The 18,706-nt window shown below is 48.5% G+C and overlaps 1 protein-coding gene across 2 annotated transcripts in view; it reads right to left on the bottom strand.

Moving 5' to 3' along the window:
- The window catches only part of GLCCI1 (glucocorticoid induced 1), a 69,702-nt gene extending 51,339 nt beyond the window's left edge, over positions 1 to 18,363 (bottom strand). Inside the window, exon 1 of one of the 2 annotated variants that reach the window (XM_036761755.1) lies at positions 18,096 to 18,363. In XM_036761755.1, the coding sequence (XP_036617650.1) occupies positions 18,096 to 18,363 (268 nt within the window). The remainder of the gene's footprint in view (positions 1 to 18,095) is intronic. The other variant, XM_036761756.1, reaches the window with a different exon arrangement.
- Between the last annotated feature and the right edge of the window lie 343 nt (positions 18,364 to 18,706).

Here is an 18,706-nt window from a genome sequence, read left to right as displayed (position 1 = left end):
AGAAAAACAGAGAGTTGTCATGTCTCAGGTGAGGGTGGGGTTAGAAACACGAATGGTTTTGATATGGATCCCTCCTGTGAATGCTTGGTAGAAGACTACAGAAAAAGGTCATCTGCCCTCCCCTCCATGCGCACACACAGAACCACCGAGGAGAAGCTGACCATAGAAACAAGAATTTCAGGGCCACCACCCCCTAATCGCAGGCTGGTGGACGAGTAACAACGACAAACGGAGACATGTCGCCACTCTACGTCAAATCAAAAACCAATTGAAAAGGCATTTCCAGGTCTTCAGTCCACTCCAAAGGGAATCTAAGGGAGTTGTTGATATCAGAGTTGTGAAGAAAACCTCACTCAAAGGGGCAAGGGCCTGAGAAGCATTATAGCAGGATCGAAAATTCATTCACACACCTGAAATTCATCGGAAAAGAAATGAGATGTAAAGCAAAGGGACAGCTGCTGTTTCTGGGGGCAGTGGCTAGATCTTGAGGCCTCCTTCAATAAAGAAACAATTAGCTTAAAAATGTGCTCAGCTCTACTGGGATTCCTCCTATTATGAGTCGTTAATTTGCATTTCAAACATCTAAAGTCCTTCATAAGCTTATGGGCTGAGACTAGTTTAACCTAGAGAATTATCAACCAAAAGAGAGAAGAAATCCAGAGGAAAGCGCTGGGTTGGGATGGTCACACTGGCAGAGCAGGGCGTGCAAACACCCGTAACAACCAACCTTTTCCTAAGTGTTGTTATGAAAACCTTTGAACTCCGGGCACCATGCTGGGACTTACAAAGGACACTGTTGATTAATGGGGGGCAGGGAAGGGGGAGTGTCAGATTCATCACTAGACTCCCAACACAAAGACACAGTCAAGAGACCTTGAAAGGTCCTGGCTGCTGAAGGGCTGTAATATTCTAATAAAGTGTCTTTGTAGTGGTATCCTAATTTTGGTGATAAGGAACACAGAAACACTATCTACAAAGTGTGAAAGCATTCTCGCCCCAAAGAAACAAGGGAATCACTTGCTGCGGTCCTTGAATGGGAGTGGTCACTCAATAATAGCTGCTCCATTAGCAAGGACCCCCTCTGAAAAGCTGGGATTAAATCCAGCAGACATAGATGTGCCAGGGCACACTTCTTAGACACCAGAAAAACACAAGGACACACGCAGGTAATAAGAAGTTTTACTGTGGGAGAGCCATAAGCTGGATCCCCTAGGGAGAAGCTGTCTGGTACCCCCCCTCCCAAAAGCCCAGATCAGGGCCTTTCTGGGTATTCCCCAGGGTCATGCTATATGACACCCTGCCCAGAGAGAATCTGCAGGCCTGGGTCCAAGGCACCCTGGCTGGGTCATTCCTGCGCTCTGTGTGCTGTAGACAGCCCAAAGCCTGCCCCTGCAGAGAAGAGGCTCACCAGCATCAGCATCTGAAACCCTGAGGGAATCGGAGGCCCAGGCTCAGCCCCACCCCATGTGTCCCCAGCAACTGGCACAGAGTAAGCACTCCGTTGGTGCTCAGTGATGGACAAAGGCAGCAAAGCCTGAAATGTTCCCCAGGCTCTGCCAAGCCACTTAGAGTAATGCCAAACCAAGGAAGAGAAACACAGAGGCGCTTACAAACACAATCATTTCAATTAAAACAGATTCATTTTTTAAGATTCAAGGAGAACAGCTGGTGCAGCAAGGAGAGAGGCTGCCAGGGAAACGGAGCAGCCCCTGAAACACCCTCTCCTCAGGCACCGAAAATTCCCCAAGAGGCAACGCTCAGGGAGCAGGGTACCACTGACAACCACACAATCTGCTTAATAGCTGGCCTGCAGCAATTACATAAAAAAAGTCATTCTGAAACTTTCATCACCGTGACCATGAACCAGACTACACTGAAATCACTTTCCATCACTGATAAATGCACAAACAGCAGCATACTGTACACGCAGAAACACACACATCTCTCTCAGTAAAAGCCTGTGCCATGGGCATTATCCTTGTCTTAACCTAGCATTCTAGAGTGACTTTCCAAAGTGCATAATTTAAATTTCCACCCACTACAAGGATCAATGAGGAAAATAAAACAACCCATCTTTGAGACAGTCCCCATTCCTGTTTCATAAGCCTCTCTTATTTAAGCAATCAGAAGTCCATTATGGCCACCAGCCCCCTGGACCTAGAGCATCATGACTACAACTGGGTCCAAAAGAAGCCATGCTGCTGAAGACAAATGGCAGCTTCCTCGTGTCAGGAAACAGAAAAAAGGCCACAAGCCTGGGGAAGAGCAGGCATGCTCTGAGGATACACCCCTTTCTTGAGAACCCCCAGGATGAACCTGAACATGGGGCATGAATATATGGGATAAACCAATCTGGAGCTGGCCCTGCACAGACCATAGGCACACCATCTAGGGAACGTTCTCTCCAGATCAGCATTATCTAAAGCATATAGGGAGAGGGAGACCACAGGTCAGAAGTGGTAAAGGGAATGAGGGCAGAATACTTGACCCTATTTCAAAAAGCATTCTTGGCCGGTCAGACACGAAGCTAGGTGCTGCAGGGACAAAGACCTCAAGGGCCTCACCTTCTACTTGGGGCAGCGTGAGCAGAGGAACAACAGACACTCAGCTAAGTAAAAGCCTAACAACTCAGGGAAGCACCAAAGGGGGAGAGGGGGAGAGGGGGAGCACCAGTCCCCAGGAGGGCGCAGAAAAGGCCCCTCTTGTAAGTGGTAGCATTTGAGCAGAAAGGAAGCTATGGATTCTAAAAGCCGGCTAGGGGGCGCCATAGTGCACAGAGCGCCGGGCCTGGAGTCACAAAGACTCATCTATCCGAGTTCAAATCCAGCCTCAGCCACTCACTAGATGTGTGATCCTGGGCAAGTCTCTTCACCCTGTTTGCCTCAGTTTCCTCATCTGTAAAATGAGCTAGAGAAGGAAATGTCAACAACCCCCCCCCCCCACCAGTATCTTGGCCAAGAAAACCCCAAGTGGAAACATGAAGAGTCAGACCTGACTGAAAGGACTGAACATCACCACCACTGAAAGGCTTCTAAGGAAGGGGCGGGCTCTGTCCTGGTCCGCTTCTCTTTCCATGCTGTCCTGGTGATCTCAGTTCCCATTGATTCAATTATCACCTCTATGCTGATGACTCTGGGACCTTCCCCCCCGCCCCAATCTCCAGACTCACATCACCTCCTACCAGACGGCTGTTCTCTTTCCACTAAACCCTCCCCTCTTCCAAACTACCCTATTACTTTCTTTTTTAAAATGTCTGATACATTAGCTTTTGGGTTTTTTAGTTTCTTATTCATTTTAAACTTAAAGCCATAAAGACAGGAAAAGCACAGCACCATGAGCACAGTACAGTCTAAGAAGATTCACTATAAAACCATGAATTTACATTTCATACTTTACTGTTTTTGAAAAACCATGGAAGTGCTACTTGACATTTCCAAAGCTACTTTCTATGCTGCTTCCTACATCTTTTTATTCTCTGCTGTGCATTTTATATTTTTTCTGTCCCTCCCTCCCCCCCAACCCTAGAGATGGCTACCATTAGACATAAAGATGTGTGTGTGTGTGTGTGTGTGTGTATTATATATAGGAAATAAATCTATTTATTGGTTCTTTCTCTGGATGCAGGGAACATCTTCCTTCATGTGTACTTTCTAGTTAGTTTGGGTATTCATAATAGTCAAAATGACTTATCTGCTCAAAGTTGTTCTTAAGCAATACAGCTATTACTACAGACAACGTTCTCTTAGTTCTGCTCATCTCGCTCTTCATTATTTCATGCAAGCCTTTCCATGTTCTTCTAAGATCACAAAGCTCATTCTTTCTTATAGCACAGTAGTGTTCCATCACAATCACATACCACAACTTGTTCAGTCATTCCCCAATTGATGGGCATCCCTGCAATTTCCAGTTCTTTGCCCCCACAGATAGAGCTGCTGTAAATATTTTAAAACATATGGGTTCTTTTCTTTTTTCCCTGATCACCTTGGGAAACAGACCTGAGAGTGGTACTGCTACTTCAAAGGGCATACACAATTTATAATGCTTTGGGTATCATTCCGGCTTGCTCTCCAGAATGGCTGGATCAATTCACAACCCTGCCAACAATGAATTCGTGTCCCAATTTTTCCACATCCTCTCCAGCATCTGTCACTTTCCTTTTCAATCATTTTAGCCAATTTGATAAATGTAAACAATATCTCAAGGCTGTTTTAATTTTCATTTATCTAATCACTGACCTACAGCATTTTTTCATATGACTATATATAGTTTTGATTTCTTCATCAGAAAACTGCCTGTTTATATCCTTTGACCATTTATCACCTGGAGACTAACTTGTACTCTGCAAGGTTTGACAAAGTTTATTATAATATTTAAAATGAGACCTTTATCTGAGAAACTGTCTACAATTTTTTTCTTCTCCAATTTTCTGCTTTCCTTCTGATCTTGGCTACATTGGTTTTATTTGTACAAAACCTTTTTGATATAATCAAAATTATCCATTTTATACTTCACAATACTCTCTATCTCGTTTGTTTAAAAAATGTTCACCTTTCCATAAGTCTGATAAGTAATATGTTCCATGTTCTTCTGATTTTCTTGTAATATCTTCCTTTATATCTAGGTCATGTATCCCTTTTAACCTTATTTTGATAAATGGTGTAAGATATTGGTCTATGCCCAGGTTCTGAGAGACTGCTTTCCAGCTTTCTCAATAATTTTTACCAAACAATGAATTCTTATCCCCAAAATTTAAGTCTTTACATTTGTCAAACACAAGGTTACTAGTCACTTACTGCTTGTATGTCTACTCTGTTCCACTGATTTACCTTTCTATCTCTTAGTCAGTACCAGATAGCTTCAGTAATTACTGCCTTATAATATAAAGATCTCATACTGCTAACCTCCTTCCCTTGCTTTTTTTCAAGAGTTCCTTCAATATTCTTGACCTTTTGTTCTTCCAAATGAATTTTATTATTGATTTTTCTAACTCGGTAATTTACTTGGGATGGCATTAAATAAGCACATTTGAGGTAAATTTGTCGTTTGTATCATACTGGCCCTGCCTGCCCATAAATAATTAATATTTCTCCACTTCTTTAAATCTGATTTTATTTGGATGAAAAGTTTTTATAGTTCCTGGGTTTGTTTTGGCAGGTGTACTGTATTTTATACTGTCTACAATTATTTTAAATGGGATATCTCTTACTATCTCTTCTTGCAGGGTCCTGCTGGTAATATACAGAAATGCCAATGATTTATGTGCATTTACTTTATATCCTAACACTCTGCTAAAATTATTGTTTTGACTAACTTTTTAGTTGAGTCTTTAGTATTTTCCAAGTATATCATTACATCATCTGTAAAAAGAGATCACATTCGGATTCCTTCCATTTCTTTTTCTTCTCTGTTAGAATTTCCAATATAAAATTGAATAATATTGGTGAAAATGGGCATCCTTCTTTCCCAGCTGATCTTTCTGGGAAGTCTTCTAGCTTATCCCCACTACAAATAATTCTTGCTGATGGTTTTAGATAAATGCTTTTTATCATTCAAAGGTAAAATCCATTTACAAGTGCTTTCAATAGGAATTAGTGTTGTTCTTTATCAAAAGCTTTTTTCTCTATCAAACATAATCATATGATTTTTGTCACTTTTATTACTGATATAATCAATTATATTAATAGTTTTCCTTATGTTAAACTATCTCTGCATTCCTGGTATAAATCCCACTTGGTCACTATGTACTCTCTTTGTAACATGTTATTGCAAACTCCTAGCTAGTATTTTATTTAGGATTTTTACATCCACATTCATTCATGAAACTGGTCTATAATTTTGGTTTACATATCAATACCGTATTTGTTTCATAAAAGATCTTTGGTAGGACCCCTTCTTTGCCTATCATTCCAAATAATTAATTTAATGTTGGAATTAAGTGGTCTTTCAATGTTTGATAGAATTCACTTGTAAATCCATCTGGTCCTGGTGCTTTTTTCTTAGGAAGCTCTTTGTGGCCTGTTCAATTTCTTTTTCTAAAATAAATTTATTTAGATATTCCATTTTCTCTTCTGTTAATTGAAGCAATTTCTACTTTGGTAAACATTCTTCCATTTCCCTTAAATCGTTAAATTTATTGGTATAAAATTGGGCCAAATAGCAGCTTCACTAATGATATATTCATCCTTTTCATGTTTAGTACCAATGATTCGGTATCTTCTCGACCCCGTTACTTTCACGAGCACCACCGTCTTCTCAATCCTACGCTCCCATCCAAGAACTCTTCACACTCTCACCCTACCCGCCATGGCCAAGCTGGAGCCACCTTGTCCTCCCACTCCGGTGCAGGTCCTCACCACCTTCTGCCCAGACCACTGGAACAGCTGCTGGGGGGCGGGGAAGGGGGGTGGCACGCTGCCTCAGGCTCTCCTCACTGCAGTCCATCCTATGTTCATCCTCCAAAGTGATTTTCCTAAAGCCCAAGTTCAAGCAAGTTGCCCCACCCCACTCAGTAACCTCCAGTGGCTCTCCTCCAGGATCTAGCCCCTTCCTACCTTTCCAGTCTGCTTAAACTGCACATGCTCCTCTGAGACCCAGGGACACTGGCCTCCTGTCTGTGTCTCAAACTAGATATTCCATCTCCTAAATAAATGTTTTTTCACTGGCTGTCCTCTCTACCTGGACCACTCTCCCTCCTCATTTCCACCTCTTGGCTTCCTTCAAGTTCCAGCTAAGATCCCCCTTTCTATAAGAAGCCTTTCTCAACCCACCTTAATTCGAGCTCCTCCCCACTGTTTATTTTCTCCAATTTATCTTGTCTATAGCGCTTGTGCATGATGTCTCCCTCATTAGACCGTAAGCTCCTGGAGGGCAGGGATTGTCTTTGGCCTTTCTTTATATTCCCTGATGTCGCGGTTCTCTTCAAAAATGAAGGACGAACACAACCTGTGAGTAGTCTGACCTGCCTGATTGGGGACCCAGCCAGTTGGGTAACTCAGCTCGACCCCACCTAACTTGGGGTTTACTGGTTAGCTTGCTTGCTTCCTTCCTCCCTCCTTCCCTCCTCCCTACCTTCCTTTCCTTCCTTCCCTCCTTCCCTTCCTCCTTCCCTCTTTCTTTCCCTCCCTCCCTCCTTCCTCCCTCCCTTCCCTCCTTCCTTCCCTCTTTCACCAAACCTTAAACCCATTTCACTCTGGAGCTCAAAGACTGGACCACAGTAGGTCCCTGCCCAAGCACCACTTAATGGCTGCATTTTGGGCCCTCCTGGCTCAGAGTGAATGCCAATGGTAACTGGTTCTCTTTTCACTAGCAACCCTGAGGGTCTTCCCCTCCCGGTTTGACTTTTTTTCCTCTTTTTTAAATTAAAGGGGCCATACTTTGACTCACTTCTTATAGAAGCCTTTTCACTAAATGGGCACTACCTCACTCAAAGTGAGAACCTGAACAGGCCTTACTCTAAAAGGGCCAGGGTCTCCCACTGCATCCTGGGCCATCTCCAGTCATCCTGATGAGTATCAGGCCACTGGACCCAGATGGCTCTAGAGGAGAAAGTGAGGCTGGTGCCCTTGTATAGCCCTCCCTCACTCAAATCAAAGTCAACTGCAAGTCATGTTATCACCTCCCTGATGTCATGGTCCTCCTCGAGGACAAAGGACAAACACAACAAGTAGCATTAAGCCCAATGCTTGGCACAGAGTAGGAGTTTAATCAATACTTACTGCCTAGGCAAATAAATACTCTATTAAAAAAACAACAACCATGAGGCTAGATGAAGGCCAGGTTCTCAGGCTGGCTTTTTACTTCCTTTACTTACAGATGAGTTGTGATGATTCTGTTAATGGAATCTCCTGAGGCCAAATCCAGGTGAGGTCAGATTGGGTACAAGGCTTCAGGAAGACAGAACAATAGATTGTGAGTTACCGTCCTTAGCTGCTTTTCCCACCAACATTGCCATGACAGGTTCCAGAACGTGGCTGAGAGACAGGCATCTCCAAAAGAGAATTTGTCATCCATCACCAGTGGAAGGAGCAAAAACTACAGGGGCATGTTCTGGAGGAGAAGGACTCAGACAAGAACACCCTGACACATGCCAGGAGGGGCCAGGACACAGCCCCAAGCAGACAGCTCTGCGTCTGACACCACGGACCACCTTTTGCCTCAAAAAGTCCCTAAGACCTGTGCAGGGCAGGGCACCAAGAAGGATCGGCGTGGGAGGAGAGGACAGGAAATGAACAGCCCCAGCAGAGGCTGGGCAAAGGGGTCTATAGTGAGGGAGAAAAAGACTACAAACTGATCCACAATTACATACACAACAGTGTCCAAAAACATAATGTGCCCCTATCACAGATGCTGCGGTGTAAACTCCTGTCTGATTGATAGCAGCCAGATGCTAAGAAGGACCAGAAACACACAATTCCACCACTGGCCTTCAACTCCTCGGGAAAGAAAAGACCGTAGCTCTAAAGCTAGAGGGGGAAAAAGTAACAATGTTTATCCACCAACTTTCCTAACACATAAGTGGTCTCAGATTCCCATTTCTGACGCCACTTAATAACAACATTGGCTGCTAGTTAAATGAGGTATCTAGATGTCCTAGAGCCATACATCCCAATACAGTCAGACCTCTCCCTCCCCCTCCCTCTCTCTCTCCCTATTCTGTCTCTCTACCTCCTCTCTGTCTCTCTCTCCCCTCTCCCCACCTTAGTCCAGAGCTGTCCTATCTTCTAATCACTAAGACAGCAGTACACAGCACCTCCTGCCTCGAAGTTCGGCCTTTGGAGGGTCCAAGGGCTACAGCACACCCAGGCCCTGCTGGTGGCAGACATGCAGGGACCCCTCACTCCCTCCATCCTCACCAGCCTTCCCACCTGGCCTAAGATACACTCCCTCCCACCTGCCAGTACTGGCTGCACTTTCAGACTCTCCCCTTACCATCAACCTCTCTTCCCTGTGTCATTATCTAATGACACCCCCCCCCAAACATTCTTCCTTCTTTCTCAAGTAGGTTCAGGGCCTGGTCACAGCCTTTCTTTCTAACCTATGCCCTGATCTCATCCTCAAGAAGTTCAACACACAGCTCGATGTCCCCTTAACCACACTAATGCCCCAGTGTGGATGGATCAGAACGTTTGTGAAGGACAGGGATGGATTACTGGAAAGTGTATAAGGGCCCAGATAGGGTCCAGGCCTGTGATTTCATTGGTTTAGAGTAGTGGTGTCAAACTCAATTAGAAACAGGGGCCACTAAACCATATGTGAGCATCCCTGAGCTGCATACTGACTTAGAAAGCCAAATGTTGACATTGCCTACGTCTTACTGTATTTTTCTTTATGCTGTTAAATACTTTCCAATGACTTGGGGGCACTTTGAAGTGTTGGGGGCCAGGCCCAGCTAAACATCTGACATCTCTAGTTCAGAGAACTCCCCAGATGAGGCAACTCGTCCTAGAATGGGTTAGCAACTTAGAGCCTTCAAGACCGTAAGTGACCTGCCCAGGGTCAAGCTCTCTCTCCTACAGCATGCTGTGTCTCAAGGACATGTCCACAATCATTTATTCGGGCGATGTGGCTAAGCGCACCTTCTCGTAAGTTGAGATGCAGTGAGCGGTGGGAGGGCCAGCCTTCAAGCAGGAGGCGGACGGCTCAAGCCCTGCTTCTGGAGCATACCTCTCTTCGCACTGAGGCAGCGCCAAGATTATAAATTACAAGGGAATTCTCCATCTGCCCAGGAGGAAATTCCACCCCAGGCAGTAAAACCCCCAGTATGAAGGTGAGAGAGGGCATCTTTGATCTTACCACCCCACAAGGCCTCTCATTGAGTAGGTTTTTCATTTTTAAAATATGTAATTGTGTTTTGAATGGTACTGTGGCAACGAACAGCAGTGATCTTAAATCATCCCAATCAGACTGTGGGGGTCGGGAAGAGGCACCCCTGGGCTGGTAGGAGAGCTTTCAAAAGAACTTTGTTTAGTATCCCCCCCCACAACCCCTCCTCCCATTTCTCATATGCAGGGGAGGAGGAGACCGTAGTAAAGAACTGACAAGGACATTAAACTCCAAGCCTACAGGACTTTGGCTCTAAACTGTTCTGCTTGGTTCACAAAAGACACTTCACTAAATGGATTCTATTCATTGGGCTTCTCCACATCCACTATCAACTTCATACTGTTTCAAAATCCTTCGAAATAAAAATTCAGTCATGATATTCAACGTATTAAACCAGCTGTCAGAAAAGAAGCCCAAGTGGAATACAAGCAATTCTGTATTCCCAGGTCATTTGATTAAGGGGAATCTGCTACTGAGCGGCTTCCAGCTTTGTGAGGAGATCTGATTTGGCACAGGACTTAAGGGAAATGCAGCCAGAGCCATCTCTAGGGTGATCGTTAAAACTTTTTCAACAATACAACGGAAAATATGTATTTACTGAAATAATGGTATGGGCATAGTAGAAGAACTAACCACAACTGCACCAAAAAAAGGCAACTTCTCCTATCATCAAAAGCCCATCTGACAAGAAGGCGAAATGGAGCACCAGGGGGCAAGGCTGGTTCAGTGGCCAAAACAAGAGCAGGTGCCAGCTGAGGGACAAAACACTCCCCCAGGCACCATGAGGAACAGGGGACCAGACCTTTATACCAGAAGCCCAAAAAGGGGAAAGGAGACACGAGGAGGCTGACCATGTTTACACTGCTGCTGGGCACTGCCCTGGCCACAAAAAGCTTGCCACACAGCCTCCCACCCCATGAGATATTACTGCACATCTGTCTCAAACTAATCTTCCTGAGATGGGTTTGGAAGGCACCAGTCCAGTCACTACCGTCACTACAGCAACATCCCTTCTCAGACAACCACAGGGTAGGGACTTATAATTTTTTACTTTGTAACTTACCTGGGGTTAAGATGATACCAGAAGGATTAGGCTTTTCCTTTCAATTAGGAGAAGGTTTCCTGACACAATCTCATTCTCTCAAGGACACACTTTTTTTTTTCCTGTGAAAAACATGGCTTTGATTTTCTGAAGTCCAAAGCAAGAGACCTAGGATATACTTCATGCCTCTTTACTTGCCCTCAAAGCTGGCTGCAAGGAGGGAACCATACAGATGTCCCTTCTGCTAGACAATGCCAAGGGCAGAAGCATCACTCAGTTGTGGGAAGGACCCACCAAAGAAAACACAGCATTCTGCATGCATGGCTGGACATGCCCAAGCCCTGGGAAATGCTGAACATCTAAGGCCTACTAGGCAACGAGCAGCCCAGGGGCCAAATGGGCCCAGGGGTGGGGGGGGGAAGGGGGGGATAGCCTACCTGAAATCTTTAACAAAAAACCAATTCTTTTCCTAATTAGCCAGCATATGTGGAGAAGGTCAACAGGGTCCAACTGCCTCCCAGGAGTCATGCCAGCAGGCTTGGCTCAATGGTGACTGAGCACATCCCAAGTCACAGGCCACAGCGTGGCTAATCTTCATTCCAGACGGCTGATGAAGCATCCTGGTTACTATGAGAAAGGGTCCATCCACATGTGTGGAACACTGCTTAACAAATAAACCTGCTGAACAGGGTGCTTCATCGCAGAACTCCCTTTCCTTCAAGGGTTCTAAGGAGGAGAGAGGGCATGGGAAACTTTTTAAAAACATCCGTAAAACTTATTTTAAAAAAAGAAAATGAAAAATAACTCATTTAACCTGGACTAACTAAATTCATACAACCCATCCATGGATTTCTGATCTCATGGCCTGACACAGAACACTGCGGCTGCCTCTGCAAGGTGATACCAAGGGTCGAGCCAGTGAAAAGCTGTTGGTCACTGTGAACTTGGCTAGGCTGCTCTGCGCTCTAACTGCTGTTTTCTACATATGGTTCTCAGGTGTTGTTGTTTGTCCTTCGTTCTCGAAGAAGACTATGACATCAGGGAGGTGAAGCCATGACATGCAAGTGAACTGGATTACAGTGAGGCAGGGCTGTGCAAAATCACCAGCCTCACTCTCTCCTCCGGAGCCATCTGGGTTGTCTATATGGCCACATACAGATCAGGATGACTAGAGATGGCCCTGGATGCAGTGGAAGACCTTGGCCTTTTTGTTCAGTGAAAATCTAGGAAAAGGTTACGTTACTAAAGGACAAAGATTCCAGGAACGAATGCTCCATTGAACTATGTGTGCTTTCTCAAGGCTGGCTCAAGCACTCCCAAGAAAGACACAAAATTCAACAACTAGATACACAAGGTTTAAATGTTTTTAAATTTATTTTTACAAGCATCTTTCCCTCCCACTCTACCGCCATCCCCCCAAATGAATTAAAAAGAGAGAAGTGAAACCCTCATCATATGTACACATGATCTAAACCCACTGACCTAGGGTAAAAACGTCTGTCAAATTCTGCATTCAAAGTCCATCAGCTCTGGCAGGAGGGCAATGCTGTGCTTGACCTTTGTCCAGACAGGGGTCTTAGCACTGCTCTGATCCATGTCCTCAGTCTGTCAAAGTCACTTATCTCTCTCTGTTGCCAGTGTAGATGCTGTTCTCCTGGACCAACTCACTTTGTTCCGCATCACTTCATCCAAGTCTGTCTGTTTCATTGTTTCTTAGGGCACAATAACATCCTATCATCCTATGAAACCATAGGCCATGATTTGTTCATGGTGGGCGGCTCCCTCAGTGCCCAGTGTGAGAATACTACAGAAAGGGCTTCCTGCAGCCCCTGACACTGTGGGTCACTCTCTCCTCTTTGGGCTTCCAGGACACATATCCTCACCTTGCTCTCTCTCTCTCCACCTCCTCCCTTCTCTGACCACTCCTTCTGGGTCTTCTTTGCTAGATCCTCCTCCAGATTATGCCTTCTAACTGTAGGTATCCCTCAGGTACTGTCCTGGGTCATCTTCTCCCTCCTACTGACCTCATCAGCTCCCATCAATTTAATTACTCGCTTTATGCTGATGATTCTCAGATCTACTTGTCCTGCCCCAATCTCCCTGCTGACCTCCAATCTTGCATCTCCAATTGCCTTTCAGACATCTCAAACCACAGAACAATTTAGGCTCCAGGGCCACATGCAGCAGCAAGTATCAAGGATGTGCCCAGTTTTTTCACTAGGCAGGAGGCAAGTAAGTCTGAACAGGGTTCCAAGTTCCCCTGACAAGAGAGCAGGCAGGCTCAGCTGCCTGGGGCCCAAGGCCCACTGACCTCACTGGCCACCAAGGCTTTCTCTCATCCATCCCTCCCCACTTCTTGGTGAGCCAGGTCTCAGAGCTCGGCCAACACAACCACGGAAAAACGGCAGTGGCAGCTTTTGTTGGCAGGGGCTAAGGGCTGGGAGGAAGAAGAGAAGACTGGAGGAATCTGAGGGCTGCTGATCAAACAGCCAATGACAAGGGGGGATTCCAGAGGAGGCTCTACATACTTTACAAGTACCTAGCACATTTTTTCACAGGGAAAACAGCCCAGCTGAAGCCCTAAGAAAGGGGCACCAACAGCCACGAGCCATGGACCAAAGGCAAACTCAGGCAGGGGAGGGGGCTGGACCCCCTTTAGTCCCTTAGTGACTTTCACATGTCGGTGCTCCCCCATTATTGTGAATAAGGCACTCAGAGCACTGCTGACGTCACCAATTTCCTGGCTGAACCTGCCTTTGCCAGAAGTACAGACCAATCCAGCAGCCTGTGTGCCTCCAACAAGGGCATGGAGTCAGACCTGACCTAGGCAGGGTCCCAGATGTGCCGCTCCTGCCCATATGACCTTACTCCAGTCTCATATCCCCATCTGTCCAGTGAGGGGTCAGGCTGGATAATGGAGCATCCATTCCAACATCTCTGATCTCCCTCAAAGCCACCACTTCTTCTCAGCATGGACTTAGCAGCATCCAGTGAACAGGACGTGCTTCCTGGAGAACACGAGCACCTTGCTCACCTTGTACTGGCTAATGTCCTCAAGGGCTTTCAGGGGCTCTGGGACCCCTGCCCACTCCCAGGTCCCGGACATGGACTCTGTTCCATTTCTCCATGTGGCAACTTGTCCTAAGTGTTTCATCAATCTGAGGGCAGTAAAATTCTTAGGTCTTCGGCGCTCCTCTGTAGAGTGTAATCTGTCTTGTGCTAGGGATTCACCAAGAGTCTGGGCTGGTGAAATACAGTAGATGGAACATAAGGACGTGGTCCCTGCTGGGGTCAGCCTAAGGGCACTGGACACTCCCAGAGGCAGATCCTGGCCACCAGCACCAAGCCCCACTGCTCAACCTGACTCAGGGACTGCTGGAGAAGCAGAAAGGCTTCAAGCTCCATCTTCTCCCCTTTGTCCCATGATGAGGGACCTGGAAGGCTCTTGTTCTCTGTGTCTGCACCCAAGGAGCTCCAGTCCCTTCTTGAAGAAAGAAGAGAACAAAATCCTGTCTTGGCGTCAAAAGAACAATGGTAGCAGGGCCAGATTATGGGCAGATGGTGTGACAAGTCCTAGGACGCTCCCCTCCAGTGAGGGAGGAATTAGGGTTTACTGAGAACTCAGCGTAACAACGGCCACAGACAGATCTCAGCATTCCTCCACCCCTGCGACATGGTGGTCTAGGCTGACCCTTTTTATTACGGTCCCGTGCCATGAGGTCCCCTGGTCTATATCACTGGCATGCTGTACCTACTACGCCTCCTTGTCTGAGTCACATCTTCAATCTCCATTAACCCAGTTTGGGTCAGTCCACCCCTTTCTTCTGTGTGGGCACTCCTGCCACCCACATTTGAAAATAACATATATCACCACGAGTCAAACCACAAGCCTTTACTGAACACCTACCACAGGCTTTCCTGACACCACACTAAGGGCAAGGAATACAAACACAAGGAGAAAGTCCCTGCCCTCAAAGAGCTTACAGTCTCTGGGAGAAAAGAGAGGAGGGGGAAGGCACCCGCTTAGTGACACAGTGGAGAAGGTCAGGAGAGTCAAGAGGAGAGAAGAGGCCAGAGAGGAAGGACAACATGGGGCTGCGAGGTGAGAATCAGCACAGAGGGGATAAGTTTTAGCCCTGGAGACTAGATGAGGAAATCCACCTTGGGTTCTTTCACTGGAGGGGGTGGGGAGCAGTGGGGTGGAATGTTGTATACATTCTCAAACAGTATTTCTTGGTTTTCTGTAGTTTCTCAGAGGTCTGGTTACACGTTTGGTATTCTATCTTTCTGAAGAAATAGGTGATGACTGAGGGGATGAAATTTTAAGCACTGCCAAAAAGCCAGTCACCACTTATAAAACTGATTTCAGATACTCCTACTGAGGCATCTACCAAGAACACCCTATGCAGTTTTCATCATGAATAAGGAACAAGGTCCTCAAAAGAACTGCATATGTTTGTCAACACAGGAAAACGAAAACTGGTGGGAAATAGAACCACGCGCACAAGTAAGCACGCACGCATGCACAGTGTGCAGTCCTTTGGCAACTCGGTAAAGTCAGCAGGTTTTCTTGGCATAAATGCCACAATCAGAACCTCTGATCCAAAATGATACTACGTTTGTTCCAGATCCCAAAGAACTTAGAGACTCTAAATTATCAAGATCACTCAAATGACCTAAACATCCATTTTTTGAGTAATAACCTGTTAATGTGTTGGCATTATTAAAAAGCACAGAGAAAAAAATGAACAAGTTCTAATTATACATATGAGTTAATTTAAAATTAATTAAAACCAGTCAAGCCAAAGTCCCTGCCCTCAAGGAGCGCCTACACTGAGGAGATAACGTGCAAACAGCTCTCTTCACGAGCCAGGAAAATTGGGGGTAATCTCGGAGGGCAGGCAGGGGAAGGATCTGGGCTGGAGGAGACTGAGAAAGTGCAGAAAGGTGAGGAGCTCCCGCTTTAATGGGGAGACCATGTGGACATAAACAGGACACCCAAGTACAGAGTGAATGGAAAGCCATCTTGGAGGGGAAGAAGACACCTTTCCTTCAAGGTCACTGACTGAGTTGAGGCCGATTTCCTAAAGACTTTAGAAAGAGAAACATAATATGTGGATATGCTTAAGCCTAAAGAAAGCTTCCAAAGAAATTAAACTCTTACTGGAGCCACAAAACTCAACTGAGGCTCAGAGCACAAGCCAGCAAGGCCTCTGGTGGGGCCTTTTCCCCAACTTAAGAGCCGTTGGGTTGGCTTCTTTTTCCTTGACTCCACCTGTATGAAATCGATCGATCTTCAATCAATAAAAATTGGCCCTTTCCATAGGGTACTTGAAATAGGGTACAGCTAAGTCCCACTTGATGCAAAAAGAAGCCCAGAAGTGGTCACTCCAGTTCAAATTCACACTATTTAAAGGGATAATTATGTAAAATATGGTCAATGCGAATACTCAAAATCAAAGAAGGTTATTCCTCCAGGGGATCCCTTATTCACAGTCACTGGACATAACTGTAATGAGCATCTTTCAGAATTTCTGGCTTTTTAAAATTGGAACAACTCTGAAAAGCAATGAGCATCTTTGCTAGCAATGATCCGGACAGGAAGTAACTTTAGATGCCTTTGGTAAAAGCCACCTGGGAAGAAGTTTCACAAAAAATAAACTTCCCTCCTCTTTCCTTCTGACTGTGGGAAATCCCTCTGGTCCTCGAGGCACTACAAAGTTCCCAAGGAGCACCGTGACACAGGATAGAGACCGATGAGCAGAAAAACATCCTCAATAAAAATAAAGTCTAAGCTCTGGCTCTGGGGCAGGACGGGCATTTTCCATCCCAATGCCATAAAACCACCTCATGGAGGGGTTGTGGGCAGTCTCCTAACTAAAGAAAAATTCCCCAGTGTGAGGTTAAACATTAAGTTTGGTCAGAGCCCTCAAACACCGTAGGGTCGGGTCGGTACCATCGCCTCACCATCCTGAGCTTTTATCCCCAGAAACCCCAGTGTTGGGATGTGCGGGAAGGGAGGGAGAGAGGGTCCATCGGACTGCGGGGCAGCCAGCCAGGCCCGCTGCTTTCAAGCCAACCACGACCCTCCAACGTCCAGGACGCTGGACACTGTCCCTTCCCCTTTAGGGCTCCAGCCCTCCGAGTCATTAGGCAAAGCCCGGCCAGTTCCTCGTATGTGCCAGAGGAGGCCGGGGGCGGGGCAGGCAGAGACGATGGGGGGCCCGGCCGGTTCTCACTCATCCAGGGACCCGAGTGACGTCACAGCAGCCCTTGCCATGGAGAGGCTGGGACCCCGCAAAATTTAGCGGAAACTAGGTCTGAGGTCACAGGGAAAATGAAAACGCGCCGTTCATGCACTTGACCCAAAGGACGGACCAGATGGGTCTGGGAGAAGGCTGGGGGGCAAAGAGGAGGGGGGCGGCGGAAAGGGAGCTGACCACAGCGCCCTGGCACCCAGAGCCCTACGTGGTGATCATGCCTTGGGGACCGGAGAGCCCCACGGGGTGCGGGGGCAGGGGCAGGTGCGGAGCGGGCCCCCAAACAAGGGGTGCACTAGAGCAGGGCCCTGCCCACCAAGCCCCCTCGGGCCGGGCATCACCCGGCCCCCAAGGGCGCCCGCGGGCATCCTCAGGGCCGTCCCATCCGTTTCCTTCATTCATTCGGGGCTTTGCGGGAGCGGGTCAGTTTCTGCAGCAGCTGGCCGGACCGCGGGGGGGGGGGGGGGGACGGGACAGGCAGGGCCTGCGGATTACGGGACCCCCCTGAGCCTGCCCGCCGCCCGGGGGTCTGGAAACAACTCCCGGCTAAGCACCAATGCGAGAAGGAGCAGCAACACACACCCGCGGCCGTCCCCGCGCCCCGATCCCCCGGCCCTTCCAGAGGCCAAAGGGTGCAGGGGCTGCCTCCGGACGCCCACTGCCCCCCCAGCCCCGGGGTGCAGGCTGGGGGTGGGGAGAAAGGCACGCACAGGAACGCGCGCGCACACACAACACGCACGCGCGAGCGTATACACACACTTACACACGCACCCCACCCCCGCGGGGGGGGGGGGCTCCGAACCCACGCGTGCCCCTTCCCACGTCTCCTCCGATCCGGCACCAAGGAGGGGGATCCCTGGGAGACGGCCGGGGTCTTTCACCACGGGGGTGACTTGCGTGATTCCACCAGCCCCTCCCCTCCCCCCGTGCCTCAGTTTCCCTCCGCGCCTCGGTCTCCCCGGCGCCCTTACCTCGGGGCTCCGGGGAGCCGCTCCTGCGCCGGGGCCGGCCCTGGGGCCGCGGGGGGTCGGGGGCCGGGGGACTGGGCCCCCCGCGCAGCAGCTGGAAGGGCACCGTGGCGCGGATGGGCTGCAGCAGGCGGCCGGCGCCCGGGGCCGTGGGGGAGCTGGCGGCGCTGCGCCGCATCCGGGGGCCTGTGGGGGGCGGCGGTGGCGGGGGATGAGCGGGGCCGGGGCCGCCCGCCGATCCCGCAGCGCCCCCCGCCGCCGCCGCCGACATGGCCCGGGAGGGGGAGGAGGAGGGAGCCGAGGGAGCCGAGGGAGCAGGGCGCGTGCCCGGCGGGCGCGGGCGTGGGCGGGGCGCGCCCCCGGGGCGGGTTCGGCTCCTTGGGCTTAGGGCCGCCTCAGCCCCCGCTGCCGACCGGAGCCGGAGCCGGGGCCGGGACCGGGGCCGGGGCCCGGCGCCCCCATGGCGCCACCGACAGGACCAGCTAGGGCGCCCGCTCACATCATCCGCCTCCGCCTCCGCTCCCGCAGCTCCCCGGAGCAGCCGCCGCCGCCGCCGCCGCCGCCGCCTGACACCGCCCCCCGGCGACCCGGACAGGCCTCTCCCCTTGCCGCGC

This window comes from Trichosurus vulpecula, chromosome 5 (genome assembly GCF_011100635.1).
Source record: "Trichosurus vulpecula isolate mTriVul1 chromosome 5, mTriVul1.pri, whole genome shotgun sequence".
In the NCBI taxonomy this organism is placed as follows: Eukaryota; Metazoa; Chordata; class Mammalia; order Diprotodontia; family Phalangeridae; genus Trichosurus; species Trichosurus vulpecula.
This window is presented reverse-complemented; position numbering and strand designations above follow the sequence as displayed.